Source organism: Rhea pennata, chromosome Z, assembly GCF_028389875.1.
Source record: "Rhea pennata isolate bPtePen1 chromosome Z, bPtePen1.pri, whole genome shotgun sequence".
NCBI classification, from domain to species: domain Eukaryota; kingdom Metazoa; phylum Chordata; class Aves; order Rheiformes; family Rheidae; genus Rhea; species Rhea pennata.
Window position 1 is genome coordinate 11,860,030 of NC_084702.1, and position 27,674 is coordinate 11,887,703.

Here is a 27,674-nt window from a genome sequence, read left to right on the forward strand (position 1 = left end):
CTAACACGCATTTGTCAAGAACATTGTCAAGTCAGCTTAATTTTCTTCTTTCACAAGTTAACTTGTCCCACGGACAAGGAAGATGCAGGAGATACCGTGCACTACAAACCTACAAACCTACCGCTAGAACAGCTAGCAATGCTCCTTACTATCAAAATAGATGGAAAAGGGGCCTTGCAAAAAAAAAAGGGGGGGGGGGGGCAAAAAGACATGTTGTTACACTTACAATTGGTAAGTGCAGTGACCAGTAAGCAGTTGCGTAGGGAACACTTTGGGGACTGCGACCAGTCACAAACTAATCATGAACCAGGAATATCGGAGTGTTTTGAAACGGCAAACGACGACTTTTTTAGATGGTAGGTCTTCAAAGAGGGAAGGAAGACCGGGAGAGAAGAGGACGAGCCGTTCTACGCGGTCAAGGCCGAGAAGACAGGACGCTGCCGATTTAAACAGACTGAGGGTATCCGTAGGGTACGACCCCCACCGGCAAGCGGAGCCAAGCGCCTACATTCACCACCCAGGGAAAAGCGCACACCCGCCGGCCCCCGCGCCGCTCCCGCCCCCTCACGGCCGTTGGGACTCACCGCCCCCGCGCCGCTCCCGCCCCTCACGGCCGTTGGGACCCACCGCCCCGCCCCCACCGCCGCTCCCGCCCCCTCACGGCCGTTGGGACCCGCCGCCCCGCCCCCACCGCCGCTCCCGCCCCCTCACGGCTGTTGGGACCCGCCGCCCCGCCCCCCCGCGCCGCTCCCGCCCCCTCACAGCCGTTGAGACTCACCGCCCCCCACCGCCGCTCCCGCCCCCTCACGGCCGTTGGGACCCGCCGCTCCCGCCCCTCACGGCCGTTGGGACCCACCGCCCCGCCCCCACCGCCGCTCCCGCCCCCTCACGGCCGTTGGGACCCGCCGCCCCGCCCCCACCGCCGCTCCCGCCCCCTCACGGCTGTTGGGACCCGCCGCCCCGCCCCCCCGCGCCGCTCCCGCCCCCTCACAGCCGTTGGGACCCACCGCCCCCCACCGCCGCTCCCGCCCCCTCACGGCCGTTGGGACCCACCGCCCCGCCCCCACCGCCGCTCCCGCCCCCTCACGGCTGTTGGGACCCACCGCCCCCCACCGCCGCTCCCGCCCCCTCACGGCCGTTGGGACCCGCCGCCCCGCCCCCAACCCCCTCTCGCGGCGGGCGGCTCGCCCCGCCCCTCGCCACGCCCGCCGCCCGGCGGCCGCTGCCGACGGCGGTCGGCTGGGGTCAAGCTTCCCGCGTTCTCCTCCCCCCCCGCCCATCTTCTCTCCCGGCGCTCGCCCCGGTCGCGGAGGCCCGCAGCCATGGAGCTGTGGCAGGTGCCACTGCTCTTCTCCCGCCTGCCCATGTTCCCCTTCTTCGACCTGGCGCACTACGTGGCGTCCGTGATGGCGCTGAAGGAGCAGCGCGGTGAGGGGCGGTTGGGCGCGCGGGCGGGGCAGGGCGAGCCGCGGGTGCCCGCGGGGCGTGCGCGGCGCTGAGGGGCTCGGGGACGCGGCGGTGCGGCCCGCGGCCGGTGCGCGACGCCTCCGGGGGCTCTTCTCTGGAGATCGGCCCCGTCCCGCTTGTGAAGCTGTAGAGAGCTCTGCCCATGGCTGTGTGCCGTTTTTAAGCCGCCATGCAGGAGTCCTTCGTTAACCCGCGAGGGAGACAGTCTGCAGCCCCCACTAATCAGTCTGTTGACGAGTATCACCCAGTTGGCCGCAGAAACCGCTTAGGAGGTGTCCTGTCAAACTTCACCTGCCTCTTCGAAACTTGAAAAGCTCTTGAAGGAGCCAGGAGCTTGGTTAAAAACTCTGTTGCAGTTTTAGATTAAAAAGCCCCAAGCGTAAAAGGGTGAAACCACCGAGATCAGATATGCGTTTGCTGAGAAGGAGCACAGATAGCGTGCCAATGACTTGTTGCCAGATAAGATGCCTGCGAGGTGAGAGGACAGTTCCTTCAGACAGGGGTTCCCTAGTTATGCAGAAAGTTGTTACTACAATCCTCTCTCTTTTAGTAAATACGCGTTCAGAATCTAAAGGGATAGGGCAGAGTCTGTGTTAGTATGTTACTTTTCATACTGTACATACAGCTTGTAAAACAAAGCTTTTCATTCTCAGAAAACAGGCTTCTGGATTTTGAATGAGTGCATATGATGACATGTCAGGTCCCATTTATTCTGCTCTAGGTAATCTTGTACACTGTTAACCTCAAACGTAGCTTGTAGTTGTCCCTCCCAGAGTTGAGAGTTTCTGCTTCAAATTTTTAAGTTTGTTATTAATGAGAGCTTATTCTTTGGTTCCTTCCTGAGTGCGTTGAAGTGGACTTTTACTTCCTGCTTAGTAAGTGCACTCAGAAAAATAAAAAGACTGATTATATGCTAACATAACAAAATTTTCTTGCTAGTGCTGAAGTTGTTTCTGGGTGCTGACTTGTGACATTGTTTATTCTAACTGTACAAAAAAGTCTTTTTAGGTAACGGCATTTAATATTATACTGTACTTCAAACCTTTTTCCAGAAAGGACAAGATTTGAACACGAGAATGGAAGGTGTTTTTCCACGTTGCTAATCTTTTTAATAAGACAGCACTTCTGGACAGTTGAAGTACTGTCAGTAGCTAGTCAGATCTATGTCAACAATATTACTTTTTTCCTTCTCAGCCTAATAGTTGGAAGGTTCAGAACTTTTGAGTAGCCTCTAATAGAATTATTCAGGTGACTACATTACTGGTCTGTTGCTCACCTGCAAACAGTTTTAGCATTTTATTTCTCTTTCAGTTATGATTTAATATTAATTATGAAATACTCAGGATGGATAGTATTCTCATTGATTAGCATCCTCTAGGGCTTACCTTTCTTTTTTCTTTTTCTTTTTTAGAAACTTAAAGGGTAGATGTATGTCATGGATGGATAATTTGAGATTCTGAGTGTGTGCTAGTCACAGGAAGTATGTGGTAAAGTCAGTGTGACATTTGTTTTATACCAGCTTGCAGTCTTACTAATATATGAACCCTTAAACTGCTTAAAATCAGATTCAGTGTGGATATTTGTGTCATGCACATACTACTTGGGAATTTTTTAGTCTTTCCAGCAAGATTTTCTTGCTCTCTCACTAGTGCTAGCAAACTACAGCAGTGACAAGCAGCATGTTGCTTTGCATGTATATTAAACCAAGAGTTCTTGGTTAGGATATTTGAAGCTGCTTTGGAATTAATCTTTTTTGTAACCCAGTTAATTATGTGACAATCATTCTTTTTTGGAGATGAAGAGACAACACATGGTATTAAGAAAATATCAACAATTTGAAGTTTCATATTTTGATATGATTCTTTAAATATAGCTAATTTTTACCTAATTTAGGAAGAGAAATAGATTTTGTGATAGCCACAGCTATCCTTTAGTTAGTCTCCTTTAGCTGTGCTTTAACCAAGGAATGTGGTGGTTTCATTTTTCCTTGTAAATTTTTTATGGCATAACCGTGTTATTAGAAGAGAAGTCATGTTTTCTGGCATAGTCTTGTTAAATTAAATCTGACTTTTGAAATGTTGTAGCTTAATTTATAACATATGCAGTCAAACAGGAAAAACTTTCAGAAAAAGTTTGCTACAAAAACTTTTAAAAGTCTTACTAGTTTATTCTTCAGGTATGAAGTGAAATAGCCTGATTGTTCTTTTATAACATACTGGAAAGGTTAAAGCAGATATATCCTGCTTACAAAAATAGCTTACTGGCAAGGTTTTTTATTATTACAGCAAATGAGCAACATCAAAAACTGCATTCAGCTTTTTTGAAACCTTATCTTTATATTCTAAAATAGACCATTTGCAGAAATAGTGGCCTTTTGGCAGGACATACCCTACATGGTTGCATGATGCCTCATTTGTTTTACAGGATGCTTCAGAGGACAAATATAGATGACCACTTGTTTGACCATGTGTGCCCTACTTAAAACTCGAACTGTTTTCTAAAAGGCTACCTCCCATTTGTAACTTAGATAGCAATGCTGAGATTTATAATAACTTAAAAAGCAATGGGGCAAAAAACAGTAATAAATAGAATGCATTTATACAACTGCAATAGGTTCTTATTTGAAGCAAAGAAATTGTAATGCTCTCTAGCAGAAAAATCCTGAAGTCCAGCGAAGTTACCAGTTTCTGGTCCTTTAACACTTAATAGTTCAAGGAAAATATTTGCATGCTTTGATGTGAAGCTGGCTTGTAGAGGGCAGGCTGATCATGTTCACTTGATTTCCAGCTGCCCTACTCTCCTCAAGGCTTAACAGAAGCATCTTTGGAGCTACGATAGAGCTGTCAGCAAGAGGTAGAAAGCAGCTGATTCTTTCTTTCCTTTATAGCTGCTGCTGTGAGTGAGGAGGGGATGAAGTCATGCTCACTTTCCAACAGAGCACATGCAATAGAACTCCAGTGTTGTTGCAAGACCTTTGCTAGGCAGCAGTGGATACTGTAGTCTCCTAAAAGCTCCAGCATGTTTAGGGTTTTTCCTGTTATTAAAACACTGCTGCTTAATAGTAGTTGTGTGTGCAGTCTGGTAAGAATTTATCCGGAGCTTCTCTGCTTCAGAGCTTCTATTGCTGTCATTAGGCCATGAAACTTCATGAAAGTGATTCCTATACATGTAGCCTCAAAATGGGCAACTGCTTGCTGTTAGTTGTGGTGGAAAGAAAGAATGGAAAAACACTGACTGGTGAAAGAAGGGGAAGCGAAGCGAGTTGAGAACAGAACAGATAGCTAACTCCAGTATTTCATTAATTTTTTTAAAAAAATCTTCTTTTAATCTGATCTTCAGTATATGAATTGAAAAATCATTAGAATATTTTTCATTACGCTTGTAGAATAGAAGACAGATTGGACTAGAAATGGTGACATCAAAGGTACAACAGAAACCAGTTTAATCCTTGTTGAATCTGATCAGTAAGGATCCTTCTTCCTTAAAACTAGTGTTTTGTTGCACCCTCATAATATAATGATGAATATCTGTAGTGTAAGCTTTTTTTTTTTTTTTTTTTTTTTTTTTTTTTAAAAAAATGGTTTGGAAACTGACAGGATTTGAAGTGGAAGGTCCTGTCATAATCTGGGTATCAGTTTCACTCCAGGAACAGATTGCTGTAAAGCGCTCTGTATTAAATCAGTCCAGGAGCTAAAGCTTGTAAATAATGCAACAGCTGATCCATTAACAGTACTCCACAGTTCTAGCACATGATCACTGTGGCTTGTGATTTGCAATGGTTGCTTCCATTAACTGGGTTTTCTTGTTCTCCTGTAAAATCTGAGGTTTTTCTCCTTAAAATGGCAACTTTGTGTTTTAATGCCACAGCTGCAATTAGACTGGTTACTCAAGAGAGTACTGTTGAATATGAGGAAAGGATATTGTATTCTAATAGTTCTAAAGGAATTCTGTCCTTTCATACTATAGCAAATATATAATACTTGTAATGAGTCTATGTCACCAAAAAAAGGAATAGGTACGTGAGCGAGGAAAGCAACCAGAGTTCTTAGGAACCAGTGAATTTCAACTTGCTATATTTTGCATTTTTTTCTGAATGCAAAGATTGTCTACAGTTTTGGATAGCTTATTTTTTTTGTTCTTGTTGAAGAAATCTCAGTCTAATGGGCACAATTTATTAATATTATACAATGTTTTACCCTTTTCAAATATGCTGGTGAAAATAGGTCTACATTCTGTTGCAGGGATTGGGATGTAATGGCCCACTTTATCTTTTTACATCTGCTGTTAAGTAACATTGGTGGGATCATGTAATTTTCTCCTATTAATGTTTTGCACACAAATATAATTGTTATTGTAGTGGTTATCAGATCTGCTTTACATGCAGAAGCTCCTGGGTGTTGTTCCCAGTGGAATCAGCACCAGGAAATCTTTGGGAGGTTGGACTAGATGATCTCCAAAGGTCCCTTCCAACCTTACTGATTCTGTTACTGTGTATTGTCATTTGTCTAAAATAGCTAAGTGGAACTGACTTAGAATGCAGGTATTACAGTATGGAAAATAAATCATGAAATACTTAAAATTTTAGATGTTATTTTGTATTCAAATAGTCTGTCATAATTGAAAGTGTTTATTATCATAAATTATCTTTTACTTGAGAGGAGTTTGGACAGTGTTGGAATATTTGATGTCTATCAGCACTAAAACTGGAAGTGTCTTGTGAATACTTCATCTGAAGTGAATTACAGATACAGTGCTGTATTCCTTTTGACATATTTGAATATGTAATCTTGGGTAAAACCCTCCCTTTTCTGCAAAAATTCTTGAAAAATCAAAAGCTTCTCCATTCCTTTTCTCAACCAGAAGTTGAATTTCATTTGGGGCAATAAATAGGTTTCATTTTCTACTTCTGCGAACTGCAACCTGTGAACTATGGAAAATGGAATCAGTTCAAACAAATTGAACTCTTCACCTTTGTAAAGGGGAAGTTCTGGCAGTGTTGACTTCTAAAGTGGAAGAAAATAGCAAAATAACTACATGTGGATATTACTGGCTTTGATAAAATGGCATTTCTTCCTGGAACTGATTAACTTTTCCCATTACCTTCAACAGTTTTTGATATTGGCAACTCTTCTGTATAGTTGAATTGCAATTTTAAAGAGGTAAATAATTTTACAGATAAATTAAAGCAAATTGCCAAGATTTTAGTGACAAGGTAAGCTTATATTTATTTCGGAACTTTCAGGAACTTTTATTTTCTGTTCACGGGTACAGGTGAAACATAGTATTTACTTGATTATTTTGGATAGTGCTTTCATTTTTGCCAACAAACACAGAAGTTTAAGAGGAAAGAAAAACAGTGATATTGAATCACTTAAAATCAATATCACAGTGATACTGAAATACTTAAAAGCAGAAATAGAAGTTGTAAAATACCCCCAAAGAGCACACCATGGAGGGAAGCCATGGCAATAACAATCTTGCCTAGTTCAGCAGAGCCATTTATATATTTTTAATACAAATTTGCAAGCAACTATATACCTACACTGACTTAGCAATGGTGAACCCTCTCGCTTATGCTCCAAAAGCTTTTTTTTTCCTTGTAGCTGAATAGGTATACTGAAACCACCCACAAAATACTCGAAAAACGCAATGTCATTCTTTCGTTTTTCTGTTGATAGCATATGCTTAAATCAGTGTAATCTCAAGTTTTCCTTTCATGAAAACATTTACTGTGAAAGGCTACAGATCTCTGCAGGATTTTTCATGTGGAACAGCATGACTTGAAAAATACCGACTTTTAAAACATAACTTGATTCTCTGATGCTTAATTCTGTTTATCTTTGTGTTTGTGTTTCAGGAGCGGTGGAAGTGTCAGTCCGAAGTCCACTTGCATGCTGGTTTAGTGCTATGCTTCATTGCTTTGGTGGGTCTGTTCTGTCTTCCTTGATACTTGCAGAACCTCCAGTAGCATTTCTGGCAAAGGGCACAAATATTCTCCTGGCATCTTCAGTCTGGTAAGCAGACAAAGTTGAGTTAGATAGATACTTTTGATTCTGAGAAACCTATACTTGATAATGCCTTCAAGCTTCCATGTTAATTAGTAGCTTAACTCAATTGTTGTGCTTCTGGACACTATCTTTTGATCATACCAGCTATTTTGCATTACTTCTGCAGAGACTTCAATGATTCTTTTTTTATATAAGTCAGATTCTATGATTCTATGATTCTATGAAATACTTCTCCAGCTGTTGTTTAATGAATGCTCAGTTACTAGGCTCTTTTGTTAGATTTTTATAGTATACCTGATCAAATAGCTGAAAATATTATTCCAGAATAAAATGGACTTCAACTATTGTTTTTCTGGATATAAGTGAGTCTTAAACAGAGTCCAGTTTTTCAGCAGTAGCTCTAGAAGACCAGAATCTGCCTGATGGAAAGTTTTTGAGCTTTTCTGTAATTGGGATGGGGATCTTATTTCCTCTCTGCTTGTCTCTGCTTCCTAACATCTTTTATTTTTTTTTCTCTTTTTTTTTCCCTTTCCCTGATATTGCTTTTCCAAATGGATGGGAAAGCAGGAAAGTCAGTAGAGAGCTGATTGGGAAGCTAGGTATGTGAAAGAGGCAGCTGTTTGGCTTGTTTTGGAATTTAAAAATAGCAGTGGAGTTATTTCCATGTAAGTGTGGCCTAACAGTCATGGTGATTTGTTCCAGAAAGTGCTCTTAGAAAAAACCCATAAACTTTACAAAATTTATAAGCAGCCATGTATTTTTGCACCCGAAAGTCTAAAGTGGTAGAGTGTTGCCTGTTTTCAGTCTTGTCAATTGTCTTTGTAACCCTTTAGGTTTTATAATTGCAACTTTATTAAAATGAAAATTTGTGATATACATATATAGGTGTTAGCTTCATGTTGCAGAGGAGGATGCAGACAGATTTCAGCTAAGCAAATCAATGAAGTGAATAATATGCGATTAAATATGGGACAGCAATAAGGCTCATTAATATGAACCAAAAAAAAATTCTGTCTGGAGTGCTACAGGCAACACCAATTCTTATTTTTAACAAATGACACGTACAAATAAACAAAAGCATAATTTCAGCTGAACTTAATGTGGTAAAATGTGATTTTCTGTACTTAAATAAAATGAGGTTTTTGCTATTCTAGCTTTACAGAATTATTTCTTCGTTATTATAATGACTTTAATTCTTTGTCTTGAGTCACTTGAAGAAAGGGTGCTATGCCTAGAAAAAGCTCCTAAATAGCTTGTAGGACAGCGACATCTACTGGTAGCAGTTGATGCTAGGCGAAATTGGAGGCTATGCTGTGGTGAAATAGCAATGCGTGCAGGCTGTGCTGTAGTGGAATGGCAATGCCAGGTTCAATTCAATTGCTAATGCTTTAGTGTCCTAAACCTATGTTCTTCAGTTGAAAATTAATTCTGGTTAGTGTTGGGTATTGAGTACCTAAATTATATGACTATTTGCAGTAGCCATTGAAAAGTAGCAGCTTTGTGTGTGTGTGTGTGTATACATATATATATACAGATATATATATGTTTGACTCCCATTTCAACCGAAGATTATTGAATACAAAGGCAGTTGAATTTACTGTATGCAAAGAGGGGAAGGAACATTGGCAGCTCAAAAATAATGCTAAATGTGAACACTGGAGCAATATCCAGCTATTAATGTAAATTCTGATAACTTTCTTATATATGAAAAACAGGCTATTGTGTCGTATATTCTGGAAGGTCCTGAAGAGAAAATGCTATAGAAGCTTTTAGAAGCAGTGGTAAGGTACTCTATTTGTTACAGCAAAATCAAATACTGAACTAGGACTTGAGCTAAACTTTGCTTTTCTGTAGAGATGTCTTCTTGACATTCTGTTGTAAAAGATAAGCATTTTTCCTGAAAAAGTTGAGTGCTTTCATGCTTCCAAGCTCTTGAACCATGAACTATGACTGTTCCTAAATGTGGTGTCTCCTAGTAGTTTTAATGAAGTAACCTAGATGAAAGAGGTGCATCTCTGACTTATTGCCTGAGGATTCAGGATAAGGATGCAGCATTAGAAATTTTTAGTAGACAGGATTGAGCTGAGAAGCCTAAACCGAAAGGCCAGTATTGTTCTGAAAAAGTATCCTTGCCATCTTTTAAAGGCATTCTTTCATTCCATGCCATCATTTCATTATCGCTTTCATATTCCTTTGCTGAAGTAACACAAATGTTTAATCTTCAACAGATATTCAAGGACTGCTGATATGAAGAACTGAATTTTTCTGTATGATTGAGGAGATATAATAAAACACAATATAACCTGATGTTTTAAAAATTTACTGTGAGTTCAGTGTTAGCCATCTTGAACATTACTGGGTTTTAAAAACAAGTTGATAAAACATTTTCTGAAATTGTATGCTGTGCTTTTCAAACTTTAAAAAAGGAAATATGCTTGTAATTGACAAGCTAGAAAAACTAGAATTTGTTGTTACCAAGATGTGAAATGTGTTTGAAAATAGCTGCGTGTTTCATTTGGCAGTAAAAAAGCATGATGTTAGAGTGTAACTTACCATTTTTCTGCAATCCTGCAAGAAATACAGAGAACGTCATATGATAATATGATAACTTGAATTATGTAAACATGAGATGTAAACTGTAGAATGTTTGGTAAAATATGAAGCCTTTTCTCATGTACTTTAATGAATTTTTAAAATGGAGTTTCTCTGTGACAGTGAGGCAGTGAGAAGAGTTTCAGCTAGCGTATGTCCTGATGCGAAAAGCTCAGAAGTGTGTTTTGAATTTGTTCTATTAAATCTAACTTAATTCAATGAGGTATTGGCACTATATCAAGCACTACTATTCACATTCAAAAAATATCTTTAAAGGATTGTTAGGAAGTAATTTCCTTAGTAAAGACACTTCTAGACTCGTAACTTGTTTTTTTTTTTTTCATTACAATTTTCAGGTATCTTGTATTTTACTGCCCACAAGACGCATTCTACCGTTGCTTTGCATTTCTACCTCTTCGGCTTCTGGTTGCAGGAATGAAAGAAGTGACCAGGACTTGGAAAATAACGGCTGGCATTGCACATGCAGACAGTCACTTCAAAAATGCCTGGCTTGTTATGGTAGCTGTGGGCTGGGCCAGAGGTAACATACACAATGTCTTGTTCTGATAAATTGTGATGTTTTGGAATGGTATTTAAATGTCTTGCCCTTTGGCTTAACTCTAGAATCATTCCTTACTGTGGCGGGTATGATAGTCCTAATGTAGTCTGTTATCCCCTCAAGGGAAAAAGTCTGTGCAGCAATTTTTTGTTTTTGTTTGTTCTTTGCCTGGTTTAAGGATGTCATTGAATGGCTTTGAGGGAAGTGCATCTTACCCCTTCTGGTGGTCTTGCAAGGATTTGTAGGATGAGCATTTGATGGCAATAAGAAAATGATGATGATAATAAGGAAATTGCTCTCTCCTGTAACTTCAGTGCTATAACTAAACTCTCCTAAGACTGTAGTTCCTCAGAGCTGTTTTCCTTGCACGTGACTGAAGAAGAGAGGTTTTTTTTTCTAAAAACTTTGTCTTGCAAACATTAGCTGATTTAAACACAAGAAGGAATCCTCTTGCCTGCCTTCAGTATTTTGAGTATGATTCTGGAAACTAACTTCATAGCAACAAAACTTAAGGTTCCGTAATTAAAACCACTTCAGGAAATAATAGCATGACTGATTCTATTTACTTGACTCTGTTCTGCTCTGGGAAACAACATGTGTTAATGGGTTGATGGTCTAACATATTTTTCCAATTTATGATAGAGATCAATGTCGTTGGCCAGATTCTTAACATGACAATCTTTTAGTGTAAAAATGTGCATCTACCTTTTCTTGTGGAAGGTCTCCACTATCTGTATTAAAATGACTAGCTAAGAAAGAAATGATAGAAGTTTCTCTGCAGATTTATTTTGGCATTTCAGGCATTATACTTTCCAGTTACGAGTGTGTCAGTTTCAGGTGTTTATGTTATCACACGAAGGTGAACTTGAGGTTTTTACTGAGTTCTTGCTGAACCTCAGGTTTCATTTTGGTCACTCAAGTCATGAACATATGAAAGACTGGATTATACTCTGTAAGTCTGAGCTTTGTGTACCAGTTATGGCACCTGGTATAACTGGAGTTTTCTTGAACGCAACAGCATGCTCTGCAGTAGTGATAGCATGCCATTCGAGGCTTGCTGTAAATCTCTGCAATTTCAGGAGCTGGTGGTGGCCTAATTTCCAACTTTGAGCAGTTGGTAAGAGGAGTGTGGAAACCTGAAACCAATGAACTACTGAAGATGTCCTAGTAAGTTTTTAAAAAGGCTGCAATATGTTAACAGTTGTCTTGCTAACTGCTTACATTGAGTCTTAACTTTTCAGATCAAATTTTCAGATTATAAACATTTCCTACTTTTTTTTTTAATCTGTACTTGATATATATTTTGTAAAACATTAATTGATAAACTTTAGTCATTTCAGCAAATGTTTTACTTATTTTAGGGTCACAACAGAAGAACACCAAATAGGAAGAATCAATAAAAATTGTTACTGGAAAGCAGTATTGAGTCAGTAGTAAAAGCTGTCTTGAACATGGCCTTGATCTGGTTCCACAAATATACATGGGCAGCTTGCACTTTTGATGCATGTTCTGAACATCACTGGATGGTTTCCTTTGAAGATTTCCAATCTTTTTCTGCCAGCATTGTTCTCAAAAGATATTGATAATTAGAGAATGTACAAATCTGTTATTCAATATAGTAAAAAGACAGCAACATCCTTCATGTACTGCAAGACAGAAAATGCTACTTTGCTTTTTGCAAAAGCAAAGAATAGAATATTAAATGGATGCCAATTTAGTTTCTATGATAAAGTGAGAATTGAGACAAACTAGAAAGCCACAAGTTATTGTTGTATATGCAGATAAGCTCATTGTGGTCATTTCTTAAAATTCCCTTCTTCCTGTGAACTCTCCTGTCTTTAAAAAAGATTATTTATAAAATAGTATCTTGCTTTTCTACTGCCAACCTTAGCAACAGAGAGTGACAGAAGAGAACTTTATATTCCATTGGAATATATTTTAACTTTTTAGAGCTTGTGTTAATTGTTAGTTATTTCTGAATTACTAGGTATTAGAATTTATTTCCCTCAGCCAATACATAAGTGGCTGCAGCCTTTGAAACAAACTTCCAAAAGAAAGTTGTCAGTGTCAGTAATATCACTGTACTTAGCAGATGCAGCACTGGAACAGTGTTTACTGACTGTGCCAGAATTTGGACATACTCTCCTTTCTCCTGACTGATGTGTTTTAAGTAGCTCAAAAGTGTGGGTTGGTTGGTTGTTTTGTTTGTTTTTTAATTTGTTTTAATAGCTTAGGAAGATTAAATGGAAGTAAGTTTTGAAGTTAAATGAATAAAATGCTCTGCAAACACATGAAATGCATGTGCATACAAACAAGGTTGTATTTTTGACTTCCTGATCAGGAATGCAGTAATGCAGTAAATAGATGAAGTAAAGAGACAAGTTCTTGAAGAAACAGTGAGGAATGTGACTACAGTAGATGGTCTGTGGTAACAGGAATGACACCTTTCTATTGTAGATGCAGCTTAAGAAATGCACAGAATTTTTCTGCCAGTATTAGTTTTTAAATGGCTTGAGAAAGTTAACCAAAGCTGTCTTATTGTTTTACTGTGCATATATCATGGGATTTGCCATCACAGTGAAATCAGCTAGAAGATGTACTTCTGTGCATCTCTCAAGTCAACACAGCTATGTTGGCAAAACTTAGTAATGTAGGCCTGGCTCAAGTCAACTGGAAGCTGACTTCAGCCTTAGAACTTGGGTGTCGTAATGGATTGAAACTTGAACAAAGTTGTTCTTTGACACTTTCAGCAACTGCTTAGAATAACTAATGCTTGGAGTGTAAGAGAGTCGCTTATTTTTAAATTCAGTGCAAAGAGTTCATACATTGTCATTTAATTTTTCAGTGGAGTATATTAAGGGAGAATGAAGGCGAGCAAGCTGGTATACAGGGTCTGGATAGAGGCATTAGGATGCTCTTTGATTTCAGAAGGAATTAAGGGTTTGGTGTGTGTATAAGTAATGGTGAACTTGATGCTTGTTCTTAATATAAAAAGCAAAATCCTAGTTTATAGAGTAAACCTCTTAGCTTAATAATAAGTAGGTTTTGAAACTCTCCACTTCATTGTTATCACAAGTTTTCATCTTTTGTAGCCAGAAATACTATTTTGCATGCTGAGATGCTTTATTACTTTCCGGGCCATGACAGCTTTCCCTGTAAAGTAGAGAAGAGAAATTAACGTGATCTGTTTTATTTCCAGCCCTGTTAAGGTAACTTTGATAGGAGCAGTTCTTTTCACGCTGCAGCATAGCCGGTACCTGCCAATAGCAAGACACAACCTCGTGTTTTTATATACCATCTTTCTTGTGGTCACCAAGGTATGAATTTTAAAGTATTATATATAAACAACTGAAAATATTTTTTATTGGTATTTCAGAGCAAAAAGATGTCCTCAAACATTCTACCATAAGTTAGAATGCTTACTTCTGGACCTGGAGGATACCTGCTAGTTATGCCTATACTCAGTCTTCTGTACCTAAGCAGAACAAAAGACCTAATCATCTGATACTATTCAGTATGTGGGGTAAGAAAGGGTCAGGAATTTTGGCACCTTAGAGTTGATATGTCAAACTTACATGTCCATAATTTCAAACAAATTGATGTTTTTGGAAATAAACTGTCTTCTGCCTTTTTCTAACTGCTTAGTCCCTTCCTTGAACATACACAGATACCTGTAGGTTTGCAAAGCAAACCAACTTGTTACTGATCAGACTTAAAGTATTTGCAGTGTAAGTGTTTGGGGAACAGAAAGTGCACCTTTTGAAGTAGTTGTAACTTAAATTTCTTTTGATCTCTTCACTCTTGTTCATCTCCAAAATAATGTCTGTCTTCAGGATTCTTAGCTAATAAGAAAAGTGTAGTCTCTGCATTAGCAAAAGCGTAGCAATTTTAAGAGCTTCTGACTTGCTGTTAATGATCAGACTAGAGAATGTTTTAAAATAGTGGCTACCAGTCTCCTTTGTGTGAAGTAGCTGCAAAATTTAATTTCAGAGAAGTTGCTTTTGAGAGCCATGACTTCAGGATGATGCTCAAGATTATTTATCAAAAGAAACAGAAGCATAGCTGATCTGGGGATGGTTGGGAGTGAAGAAGAAAAGGAGTGATATTCTAGAAGTGACAGATTACAACTATCTTCAGAAACTGGCTGTCAAACTGTACTTCAGTGCATGAGTTTTTAAACTAATAGTCTTCCTGCCATTAAGGAACTTGAGCATCCATTTAACTAGTCAAGCAACAGTTGTGGATCTAGTGTAGTCCTGCAGTAGTGTCTTTTTATTTTAGAAAATTGTTCCTGTCTCTGGAACTGCTGCAATACAGGCTGGTTCAATATCTGCATCTACAAAACAGTTTTATCTATCCTGACTCCTAACTATGTATCCTAAAGAATTCCCATCTAAGTAAGCGTTGCCAGCCTCAGCTTTGTGTAATGGAAGAGTGTGTCTGGAATTCTAATATCTGGCTGGGCTTTTTTTCTGCATATACGTTTAGGTGTATGCACCTAAATATGTTTGTTTACACGTCAAATTAGTTTGATTAGAATTGAACTCAACTGTTCTGCTCTGTCAGTTGCTCAACTGTTTTTCAGTACATTCAGAACATAAGATACAGAACTTAGATGAATATAACTCTTCATCTTAGTTGTATCACATTAAGTGTTGTACTCTTAGAATAATTTCAGTAACCTTATACAAAAAACTTTTTGTGTACATTGTGTATAGCTGTGTGAGGAGTGTAAGCTGGAAAGAAAAGCATTCTTTGATCAGTTTGAGCTAAAGTGAAATGAGCATATTTCCATTCTTGGTGGCGTGGCTTCCTTATGCTTATATTGGAAGTTGGAAATGCCGTATGTTGGTTCAATCCTGAACATGTTTCCAATCAATGTGAAAGCATTAAAGCTTTTAATGCAACGTGATCCTTGTTTTTCATAGGTAACAATGATGTTGACACGATCTACATCTTCTCCATTTGCTCCCCTTGAGGCTGCATTAGGCCATATGTTCTTTGGAATGCAAGAGACACCATCCAAAGTGAAGGGTGAAGGTGCTGTATCTTCGAATGGCTCTTCAGTCTGCGACCAGTCTTCCTCTGGACAGCACCGTGATGGTGTAAAGAAACGACAGGCAAAGAAAGCAGAATAAATGGATTAAAATCCTTGATAGTCATAACCTTTGAAGATGTTTGTATTTCACATTATGTTGACTGAGAAATTTGTTGCGTATAAGGAGGAAACAGGGCTGTATACTACTGCGGTGCTGTTTACTTTCAGATGTCTTTTGTAAACTACTGTTCATATGTCTAAATGCACACATTGGGTTTGTAAGTTTAAAAAGTACTAATTTTTATAGTGGTTAAATTTATTAAATTTTATATTTATGGATAATGTTTAAATACATGCTGAAAAGATAGTTTGAAAATGTGACAATCAGCTTATCTTTTCTAAGATATTACTTATTTTACCACTTCTTTCTAGATTCTTATATTTCATTTGAATAACATGGACTTGCACTGCCAAATATTCACAGTAGCCTGTCCCAAATAAGAAAAGCATTAGTTAGTCTTCATCTGAGTAAGACTTAACCACATTGCACTACAGTCCTATGAAAATGACAAAACAAATGCCTTTAACTAGAAAATAACTGAATTACTATTGTAACTGACACTGCACTGGTCTAGATGTTTTTCATTTACTCAAATATTTATCACATTTTTCTGATTTTTAGAATAAAAATGAACTACATGGTACTTTTAAAAATCTTTACAGTGGCAGATAGAAGCATTTCGATGTTCTTGTAGGTCCACTTTGACACTTCCTTTTTAAGCATTTGATACATAGCCATTTTTAATATATAATATGTGGTTTGTAGTATCTTACAGTTTACTGGGACGAGGTGTGTCTGCGTGCAGTTTTATCCAAGCATATACACTTTTCTTTTCCTTTCAAAGTCGACCTTTTCTTAGAAAGAAAACTGGTCAGTATGCTTGCCTGTTTCCTCATGAGTTCTACCCTAATATGTATCCTGTTAGTAAATATCAATACTAGTATGTAACAATTACCTATGATGCTGTTGGAGAGGAACTATTAATGTCAGATGCACTGAAACTGTTCGTTAGCACTTGCTGAAAACTGCTTGCTTCTTATTACTTTTTTTGCACATGGTTTGCAGCAGCTGTAGTAGTCATGCACACTTCAGAACTGAGAATTGCCATGTTTGAGAGATGTTACATTTCATAAGAATAGAACTTTTCAGAAGAGTCTTTTTATTTGATGTGCCCTTTTAAAGAACAAATTAAATATATTTTTATAAAATAATCTTCGTCTGTGGAGAGTACTTCTTTAGAGAGTGCTTGTTAGGAAAAGGAGACATTTTAATCTTTATGCAGGGGTGCCAAGGAAAATCCTGCTGAAATCTGATTTGAGAAAACAAAATTCCAGTTGCAAATACACATTTAAATTTAGAAGGATCTGCCCCAGTGCTGTCCTTAATGAAAATGATAAAAATACCAAGAAGTGACTTGTGCCTGTGCACGTTTCTATAGTAGTGACCAAAATGACTGAACTCCTCCTCAGTTTGGAATTCAGCTTCATAACAAAAGTGTAGTATCTTGAAAACTAAAACAATGATTTTTTTCAGCATAGAAGGATGATGGGGGGAGGTGGGAGAATCCTGCAAAACTCTGGACAAAATAGGAGTCATATTTCTGACATTTTACACTAAAATTCTAAGTCCAGTTATGTGCTTGGAGCACTCCCTTGCTGATAGGGTGTCTCAGTTCCTTGTAGCTTGGTATAATGAATGTATGGATAAACTTGAAGCTGGCAACTTTCTAGTTTCTAGATCATGTAGTTACACAGTAACACCAGCAAGACTTAGATATCTGCAGTTAACTTTTTTAATGCTTCTGAAAAAGTGTAATTGTTCATTCTGGATAACAAGAAATCTACAATATTTTCTATGGTATGAAACTGCACTGCATAACTGAAACCTTGACTCATAACTGGCTACCCTTAGCCCCCAAAATGTGAAGCTATATTTAGGACTGATTCTTAAACAAGTTTACAATTTGAAGAAAAATTTATGGTTTTGTATTCATTTTGCACTTAAAGATTATTAAATTAAAAAAGAGAAATATTTTTCTTCGCGTATTTTAAATACAAAGCATGCTAAAACATGTGTGAGATAGAATATAAACTGTGCTGGAAAATATCCTATTGTAAGCACCATAAAAACAAATAGTCTTCAGATTTAAAGATCTCAGAGATTCCTGTACAACAGGTGCTGAAAAGAACACTATATTGAATAGTATTGAAAGAACACTATATTGTTTGAAGAACTAGTCAGTTTTCACTTTTTAGTGAAAAAAGAACCATTTGCTTATGGTTAAGCCTGAATTGTAGAGGAGATTTGAATATAGTTGGTCTGGGAGACCTTAAGTAAACACAAAATACGTATTTCTTAGCTTTCCTGCTTATAGATCAATATCTCTGCTAAACTTTGATCTGTTCTGTTTTGCTGCAGTATCAGTCAGATTCAGCAGACCTGCGTATATGAACTGCATAGTTGTACCTAATTTTATCGTTAGTCTGCTAAAATTAGAAATAGTTTTCTTGTGCTAATCCAAACTAAGGCTTGAAGGAATTCTTACACGCCAGTTCAATTCTTGCTCAAAGGCCTCCTGTTGATTAATCCAATTGCAGTTTTAAGTCTGCGTTTATGCTCAAGTTCTGTAACAAGTAGTACTGCATGATGTGATTAATGAACAGAACCAGAGTCACTTAGGTGATAAATTCATTTTGCTTTCCTTTTCTTTGTTTCCCTTGTTTCATTTTACTGTGTAGAAGTAGAGACAGGAGAATCTTATACAGATAATGTCTTCATTTCCAGCTTGTTCTTCAGTGCTGTGTTGTTAGGCAAGATACAACTGTTTAAGAATTCCAAGCTTTGTCCTCAATAGTAATGTGAATTTGCTCAACGTAAGGGCTGTGCTAAATTGTAAGAGCTCCCAAAAGCTAAACAGTGTTTGCAAGCTTTACTCAGAATGAATAATCTTCATTTGTAAAGTGAACCTCTAAACAAAGTCTTGTAAAGAATAGCAACTGAGAAGCAGCATTTGACATCATTAAGATGAGGATCAAAAATGTGATGTAAATAATACTTTACATTTGTTGTGTTAAAACTACCTCATCAAGCAGGCAAAATCTCTTTGTGAAATATGTGAAAATGTCCATCGAGGAACAAGTGGCAGTATGAAGACTTAAGGAGAATGGTACAGATCTTCTGATGCAGGAACAGTCTGCTGCACACTGATCTGCAAGTGAGTTTCGTCTCCAAACTACAAGCAGCATTTGACAGTCAAAATGTGAGACCAGGCAAAAACTGCAGCCTGGTTTGATAAACTAGCGCGTGCCTATGTCCTATGACTTCCGTGGAGGAGGAGCAGCCTCGTTTGCTGATAAAATGTCTCTTCAAGGTTATTGGAGCATGCTCTCAAAGTAGTACGGACAGCCTTACTTAATCTGGAAGCTGATAGTGCCAGTGGCTTGTTGGACTTACGAAAGGACCCTGAAAGTATGAAACAGGTTTTGCTAGATACTTCAGTGCCTCTGGCTGAAGGTTTATTGAGGTTTTTGTCTGCGTTTTCCAGTATAAAGTAAATATATACAAAATGGTGCCTTTTGATATGATCACTTCAATCAGCAGTCTTTACTTGGGTCGGATTTTATCCTTTCTTTAAAACTAGAAACTCATCAAACAGCTGAATAGCAAAGAGTGGATTAAATTCTTCCTTGATTTTTGGGGGGTCCAAATTTGGAATAAATCATTGAATAATTTTTGATCCAAAGTTCTTTGGTAGACATTCTATTTTCCAAAAATTACATTTATGTTCCTGAAATGTTCGTGGAATTGTATGGAAGTATTTTGGAGTATCTGTCAGTGGAATTTGAGTATTTCTTCAAGGCAATTAAAAAGTTGCTTTTGGTGAGTTAGTTGTACTCATGTATTTATATAGTTCTTCCAATATTATAGAAAAATGTTGAGAACATCCAAGTAGTACTGAGTTTGGTACTGAAGAGTTCAGTTTTGTGGCAACTCCTCTCTTGAGGGAGTGATTTTGTAGGTCAGATACTGCTTTTATGAAAACTTTGCTATCTTTGTTTACCAATCATCTGTCATGCACAAAAGCCCGGTTCTAACTCCCTGAAAGTGAGTTCTTTCCCAAAAGAGGAGATTTTTCCTTGTTTTTTACATTCTTCCTCACAAAATCTTGGAACAGCAAAGAGACTTGGAGCTTTACTTAGTATTTCCAAGTGGAGCCAAGGAAAAGAATGGAGTATGAGAAGGATACCTATCTTTTGGAGCAGCTGCCTGTGTAGTAGCGGAGATGTGTTCTTTGGCTTCAGTCCAATTTTCTAATATATTTTTAGTTTCCTTTAATTCAGTATGGCAGCTGAAAGTGAGGAGAGGTAGCTCTAAATGATATGTTTGGCTCATAGCAAACGCCACTAACAGTGCTGAGAAGCAGCATGTCAGGAAGCAGTATCAGCAGTGAATACTGCTCACTCTGCAGTGTCTTTTATGGAGCATGTGGATTCTTTAAATCAATTTATATTTCAGAGCCTGATAGTACACACAGGAGAGCTAGTGACCCAATCGCTGAACTTGAATACAAGTTTTAAAGTATTCTGTCACATTTCCTAAGATTTTCATTCTGGCAATTTGGGTATTCTCCTCTGTAACTAGTATACATATGCATTTTTTGTATATTAGGCCATCTAGATTAGAATATTCAGGATCAGACTGGATTCTAATGGATCTCCCAAGAACAATTTCAGTGGCTTTTAGCTGTTTTTTATTTAGAACAACCTTGCCAAAAGAATAATTCCATAGCAATCAAATGTGGTCACTTTTTGGGTGACATAATCTTTACCTAATGATCCTGCTTTTTTAAACTGAAGATTTGAGCAAGTCTGGCAAGAATTGGCTCATTAAATTTAGAAGAGGCTGAAAAACAAAGGCTGTCAAAAAAGACACTACATTGCTAGTATCTCCTAATGCTAGTATATCCTAAGAACATGCAGATACCAAACACTAATGAGTTTACCAAACAAAAAGTTGTAAGTGCTCAACACCCATGCTTAAGAATAGATAAGAAAAGCAGAGAAATTTTGAAAAAAAAGCAATACTATTGAGAGAAGTTGCTGTATATAGATACAGTAAACAAATAACTGTGCATTGCTTTGAATGTGTTTTTGCCCACAAATGCAGACTGAATAGAGCACAAAGGTAAAGTGCTTGAGACTAAGCTGATGCATGCTGAAAGCATAGAAGGCATCAGGGCAATGTAGAATAATTCCTAGAACTGCTAAGCAGCATGCTGTTACTACAGGAAGAGAAGAAACCCAGACTGTTGTCAAAAAGTGAGCTAGGAATATGGTTCTAACACTAGCACAATATCACTGTTGCTGACATAAGAGGATGTGCTGTATTTCTGAGTCTGTACCTGGTCTGCATGAACGTCTGTGAAACTAGAGTGTCAGTGCTGTGAGGAAAAGCAATGAATAAGAAGGTCAAGCTGGGTAAGATCCCTGGGGATATGTTTTCAGCATGAAGTACAAGAATGTGATTAGGCATTTCAAGTTGTTAATATGAGATGTGTTTCTGGAATCTTTACACAGTACACAGTGCAGTGTTTTTTTCTTTTTTTGACTTTGCAAAGTTAAGAACCGTATTGAAATGATGTAGAGGAGAATGGAATTATGCTTGACCAGTTTATTAACATCAGAGAAGCAGAAAGGAGCAGGATGAACAAGATCCACTTGGTACAATACATCCTTGCTTCTGGATATGCAGTAAAGCAGTTTTCTCAGGCAACACAGAATTTACCCACTTCTAGTGAGGATAGTATGGAGCTAGTTACTGCTTCTCCAAGAGCATCAGACATGTGTCTACTAGATCTCCTATTTATGGCAGAAGGAAAAGGAAGAAAATCTGTCAGAATTACAGAATGTCTTCTGCACAGAGCCTGAATGGCTTAGCAGAAAAAAATAAGCCTGGGGAAGGGAGAGAAGAATGCCAGCTATTCCATAGGTCTGTAAAATCACAAGCGAATCTGGAGAAGGTGCACAGGGAATGATTTTCTCACAATACAGCAGCAAGATAGCTTTAACTGGTAGCAGTAGATGATGCTCAGGGCAAGCAAAAAAACCTGCCACTTAGTTAAGTAATGAGCAGTTAAGTGGTGGAACTCATTGCCACAGGTAACTGTGTATGCTAAAAGTGGAAAACACTTCTGTATCTGTTCTGACTTAGGCAGGCCCCATATTATCATGTGTTGTTGGTAGGTGGGAAGGTTTTGCAGACAGGCACCTGCCTGATCCATTCTCAGACTTCCTATGTGCATCCACTGCTGGCAGCCCCTTTCAGCCAGGCAAGGGGGCAAACAATCCCCCTCTACAAAAAAAAAAAAAAAAAAAAAAAAAAAAAAAAAAAAAAAAAAAAGGCAGTTGAGACTCCTTCATTTGGAGAAATTACAAGGATCAGCACACCCAGAATGTGAAGAACTAGCCTCATCAAAGAAAATCCACTTTCTGTGATGGTAGTGTCTCTCCCTTCCAGGTAAACAAAAGGCTATTGCACTAGAGAGACTTTTGATCTGATTCCTCATTATGATAATGTTTATACTTACTTCAGAAAAGAATGCCTTAGCTTTTGTTACTGTTTCCTTTTGTAAAATGGAAGTTACTCTTTTGTATCTGTGCAGTTCAGGCTGCTACTTGTAGAATGCTTGCAGGAACTAATATGAAAGGATGTTCAAGAAACACAAATTATTACAATTAGTGTTGGGCAAGGTTGTTCTGTTGATTCTGCTGATTTTTTTCTAGCTGAAAATGGACTTGACTGAAAGTAAATACTTTTTATAATAAAACTATCGTCATGGAAGTTGTTTTTAACTGTGGGTGGTAAAAAAAAAGCTGTTAAAATGCTTTATTTTGCATTAAAAATCAGGTTTTGTTTTGGAAAAAGCTGATCGTACACCCATTTTAATTAAAAGTATTAGATTTTTATGGGCAATTGGTGTTTAGTTAATCATGGGAAAATGTTATTTTAAAGAAGATCTTAATCAAAATGAATATTTGCATCAAGAAGTCAATTCCTCAACTGAGTTCTATCCACTTGCTTATTTATTGGCAGAAGTTTTTATTTTGAGCTATCTTATTAAGAAAGAAGACTTTTAAATGAAATGAATCCTTCAGTTAAAATATTTTTGTCTATAAAACTCTTCCACAAAAATGCTTTTTTTTTCCAATGCAAATATTTCATCAAAATTTAGCTGGAAAATTGCTGTGAAAATACTGTATTTTGAAATCTTGAATTGAATGGTTTGGTATTAAGAGATTATTGATTTTTTTCCTGATTTGTACAATCAAGAAAAAATGCACAAATTTGTATTATCTCTGATTTTATAACAATGGAGCAGCACTTTCATACAGCCAGTATATGTAGGACCATTCAGCATGAAACGGGTGGACTGGATGAGTCCAGTGTAACCCGTGAAACAGCCTGAATGCTTTTGTTGACTTGTCTGGAGAGCTTGATATGAGCCATTTTGCAGTCATTCCTGAAGCTCCTTGCCAAAGGAATTTCAGATTAAACCATGAAAAATCTTGGGTCAGAATCTCCTCTAGCATGACTGTCACCAACTGTAATGGCATTTCTTTATCAAAAGATTTGGCTTCATATGCCCAAAAGCATTTAAAATATATTAAAAATGGTAAGCTCAAAATGCACACCCTGCTTTCTGCCCTGTGTGATTAGGTATTGCAATACAGTGGAGAAACTAGATACTATGCTCATTTAAAGCTTTAGCTTGAATAGAGGATGCTTGAAAGTGCTGAAAGGATTTAATGTCTTATTCCTCTTGAGTGTGCATATTTCCAAAGCAGCTTTGCAAATCTTGGCCTGGAGATCCAGCACTGAGCATATCCTCTGAGGGACCAAATGTTCTTGGCTCCTGGTCAGGTGCAAATGGGTGCTGCGTTCTGGATTTGCATGTACCTGGGCTTTTTTTTTTACTGTAATTTGGGAAGGGGGAGGACAACCTCTTATGTACATGCATATTTGGGCATATTTTAAAGCCTTTATGTCCTCAGCCATGAAATCTTTGATTGGTTGCATTCTGTGTTGTAAGCACTCTATTTAGGGCTTTTCCAACATGTATTTAAGGTCCATATGGACAGGCTGAGAATCCAGCTGGAGAATAGGATTTACCATAGCAATTCCTGGCTGCACATTATTGTGAACATCTTGCTACTAGTGGGGATTTGGAGAGGGTAAGAGCAGAACGAAATGACATGCGTAATTGTCAGTAGCATGAATCACAGCTGGTTTCTTAAGTGTCCTCTTAAAAGTCTTCCTATGCAATGGATATTCTTAATTTTTTTCTGTGCTAGCACTTCAGCCATGCTGCTCCCTTAAGCACATACATAATGCAGTGATTGTTCCTACTTTACCTACTCTTTTTCCTGCTGTCATCATCTATCACAGAATTACTTGGATTGGAAGCCATGTCAGGAGATCATTTCGTCCAACCTTACTGCTCAAGCTGAGTCAGCTAGGGCAGGTTGCCCAGGACTGTGTCCAGTCAGGTTTTGAATATATCCAAGGATGGAGACTCCACAATTTCTGGGAAACCTGTTCTAGTGGTCAAACACCCTCACACAGTGAAGAAAGTGTTTTCCTATGTTCAGGTGCAACTTCTTATGGTTCAGTTTGCACCCATTGTCTTACTGGGCACCAGTGAAGAGAGTCTGGCCTTATGTTCTTTACACCTTCCCATCAGATATTTATGCAAATTGATCAGACTCCTCCTCCTCCCCCTCCACCTCCCCACCAAGCTTCTCTAGGCTAAACAGTCCCATCTCTCTCAGCCTCTCTTCATATGAGAGATGCTCCTTGATCATCTTTGCAGTCCTTCTCTGGATTTGGTCCAGCAGGTCATCTTGTGCTGAGAAGTCCAGATCTGGACAGAGTCCTCTAAATGGAGCCTTACCAGTGCTGCATAAAGGGGAAGGATCACCTCCCTTGACCTGCTGGCAATGATCTTCCTAACATAGGCTGGGATAACTTTGGCCTTCTTTGCTATGAGGCTGAACATCTGCTCCTTGCTCAACTTGTCCACCAACACCTTCTCTGTAAGCTGCTGTCAGCTTGTTGGCCTCCAGTCCATAGTAGCCCAAGAGGATTTTTCTCCCCAGGTGCAGGACTTTGTATTTCTCTTTGTTGAATTTCTTGAGATTCCTGTTGGCCAATTTCTTCAGCCAGTTGCAGTCTCTCTGAAAAACAGTGGTGTACCAACTAGTCCTTTCAATTTCTTATCATCTGCAAGCTTGCTGAGAATGCATTTGGTCCCATCATGCAGGTCATTAATGAAGGTATTAAACAATATTGGAGCCAGTATTGACCCCTAGGGGATACCACTAGTGACTGGCCTCCAGCTGTACTTCCTGATCACGAATGTCATCAGTTCAGCTAATTTTCAGTCCACCTCACTGTCCACCCATCTGGTCTGTGTTCCATCAGCTTGTCCATAGCAACATTATGGGAGACAATGTTAAAAGCCTTGCTAAAGTCAAGATAAACAATATCTAGTGCTTTTCCCTCATTCACCAAGGCTCATCATAGCCTCATAACAAACTATCAGGCTGGTTAAGCATGATTTTGACCTTCTTAAATACTAGCTGGCTACTCCCAGTCACTACCCTGTCATTCATATGTCTGGAAATAGTATCCAAGATTAGTTGCTCCATCACCTTCCCAGGGATCCAATGTCTCTGACTAGAAACATCACCTGGGCCTCCAAGTCTTTGCTCCCCAGAGCCAGGTATCCAGGTCTTCCCTGGCAGTATCATTGGTGCCCACATGGAAATACAGCACAGGTATAATGTGAGAGCCAGACAGACCCCAGCAGTCCCTCCACAACATCCCGAATGCAAGACCCCAGCAAGCAGCAAACCTTTCTAGACGGCAAGTCAGGGAGCTTTCATCTTCCAAAGCAGTGGGTCTTCCCCTGCTATCACTAGTTTCGTCCTTCATGTGCTCCTGTGTGGCTGCAACTCAGCTTGCACCCACGTTCCATCAGAACATGCTCCCAGCTCCTCAACAGCTATGAGGAACCTGAACCTATTCTGAAGCTGCAAGTCTTCTGGTGGAGCAGGAGCCTTCCTCCTAGGACCAGAAGCTATATTCTGTTGGCTATACTCTGGTCTTGGCTCTTATATATAACCTTTCCATAGCAGTGGCTAAAAGGGTGCTTGACCCTCCCTAATTGAGGGTGAACTGAAATAAAGGTCCTAAGCACATTTTGATCAGGAGCAACCCACAGAGCTCATTAGTAGCTGCTAAAGTTTGCTAGAGCTTCTCAGGAGAACTTAGGGCCTCCTGTGGTTGTCCTTACCTGCCTCTCTCTACCTGTCAGCAAGAGGCACCCTCAAGTTCCTCAGAGTTTCCAGAAATGTACCAGCAATCTCTAAGTCTCCAGAAGATTCAGATAATCTCAAAACAGAGCCCCAAACTGCTGTGCAAACTGGTGTGTCTGTTGGCTGCTTCTACTAGTTGCTCTGTGAAAGCCTTTAACCACAATGAATTAAATTAGCCTATTCTGCTTTGTATTTGCAGGTTAACATGTTTCACCTGATGAACTGTAGCTTTTTAAGCCTTGTGTACACTCCAACTGGTATATTTTTAATTGGCCACTAAATCAGGCTGGGTTTTTTTCCCTCCTTAGCATCATTATTTTCCTTAATCCACTTTGACATTTACATTGCAAAATAGCAATATGGTAATTATGCTTAAAAAGAATGAAATGACTTTGCATGTCAGATGTTTCATCTTAGGAGCTCTACTTTACTAGTACAGAACACCCTTGGGATGTAAGCAATATTGTTGTCACGCAAAATACGGGAGAAAAGTGCAAAACATGGAAGCAAAGCCCTGAGCCTGCAAACATGCAACCCGCTTGATCTAAGAAAGGAATGGTCATCTTGATTCCACCTGAGATAAACCAGTTCCTGAGACTCTGTGAAAATCAGAGCAGGAGTGTGGAGCTTTGGCATTTCGTGGCTAAATCTCTGATGAAAGAGGACAGACGAGGTGATTATCCAGCCAGCAGCAGCATGGAAATTATTATACCAGCTTAGATACAGGTCTAAGTCCTTAATGGGCTGCATGGAACAAAATGTGGAAAGTATTATCCTGGGAGTAAAGCTGCAGCTCCAATGACAAATACTCGCCTTCCAAAACTCACCTCCTGTTCAGTGCTAGAAATAGTCTACCATTCCCTCCCTTCACGAGGTCAAAATAGAGTTGCCAAGCTATTGTATTTTTATTTGCCCTGATACTTTTTACAAAGAGCATGCTGAAGTACAGCAGGAGCAGTCATGACTGTGAAGACTTTGTACATGAAAGAAGATAGAGACCTACTCATGCAGATTTTGGAGGCCTTGGTAGTCCTATAGAGTGTGGATACAAATATCGCAGATGTGTGCTGTTACTCTATTCTTGTTAAATACAATACCTGAAACGTAATCTTAATGTAACCCCAGTGGAGGCAGTGAATGAACTGGACTTGATATACTCTATAAAAACAAAATCCAAATCACATTAGATTTCTAGAACTGTGCACTGAATTAGGAGAGGAACTCAAATATACATCTCAGAAAAAGCAGCACTCGTTGCTTGGACTGGTTTGGAAGGAACGGGGAATCTGTTCTCATGAGGTTAGGCACCAGAATTTTTCCTTTCAAGCATTACTATTGAATTACTATTATGAGGCATAAAATTGAAATCATAAGCACAATAGCTTCTTGAGTATATATATTATTAAAATTCATGTTTCATTAAAATTTACATATGTAACATCTTGGAACTAGAATGCAGTTTATAGCTGTTAGGTTTCCTTACTGACTTGTAAAACATGCTTTCCCACTGCATTTTCACACAATCTGAGAGCCCTCTGCTGGTAAAAGGTTTTACAGCTTTTTGTGTAAAATA

The 27,674-nt window shown here is 38.9% G+C and overlaps 1 protein-coding gene across 1 annotated transcript; it reads left to right on the top strand.

Moving 5' to 3' along the window:
* Positions 1 to 1,205: 1,205 nt before the first annotated feature.
* TMEM38B (transmembrane protein 38B) lies at positions 1,206 to 16,936 on the top strand (the record flags this gene model as incomplete). The annotated part of the gene is made up of 6 exons (XM_062599742.1): positions 1,206 to 1,428; positions 7,325 to 7,481; positions 10,424 to 10,608; positions 11,706 to 11,793; positions 13,826 to 13,943; positions 15,555 to 16,936. Coding segments are annotated over 6 exons (981 nt in total), but the record flags the coding sequence as incomplete, so codon positions are not given.
* Positions 16,937 to 27,674: the final 10,738 nt, after the last annotated feature.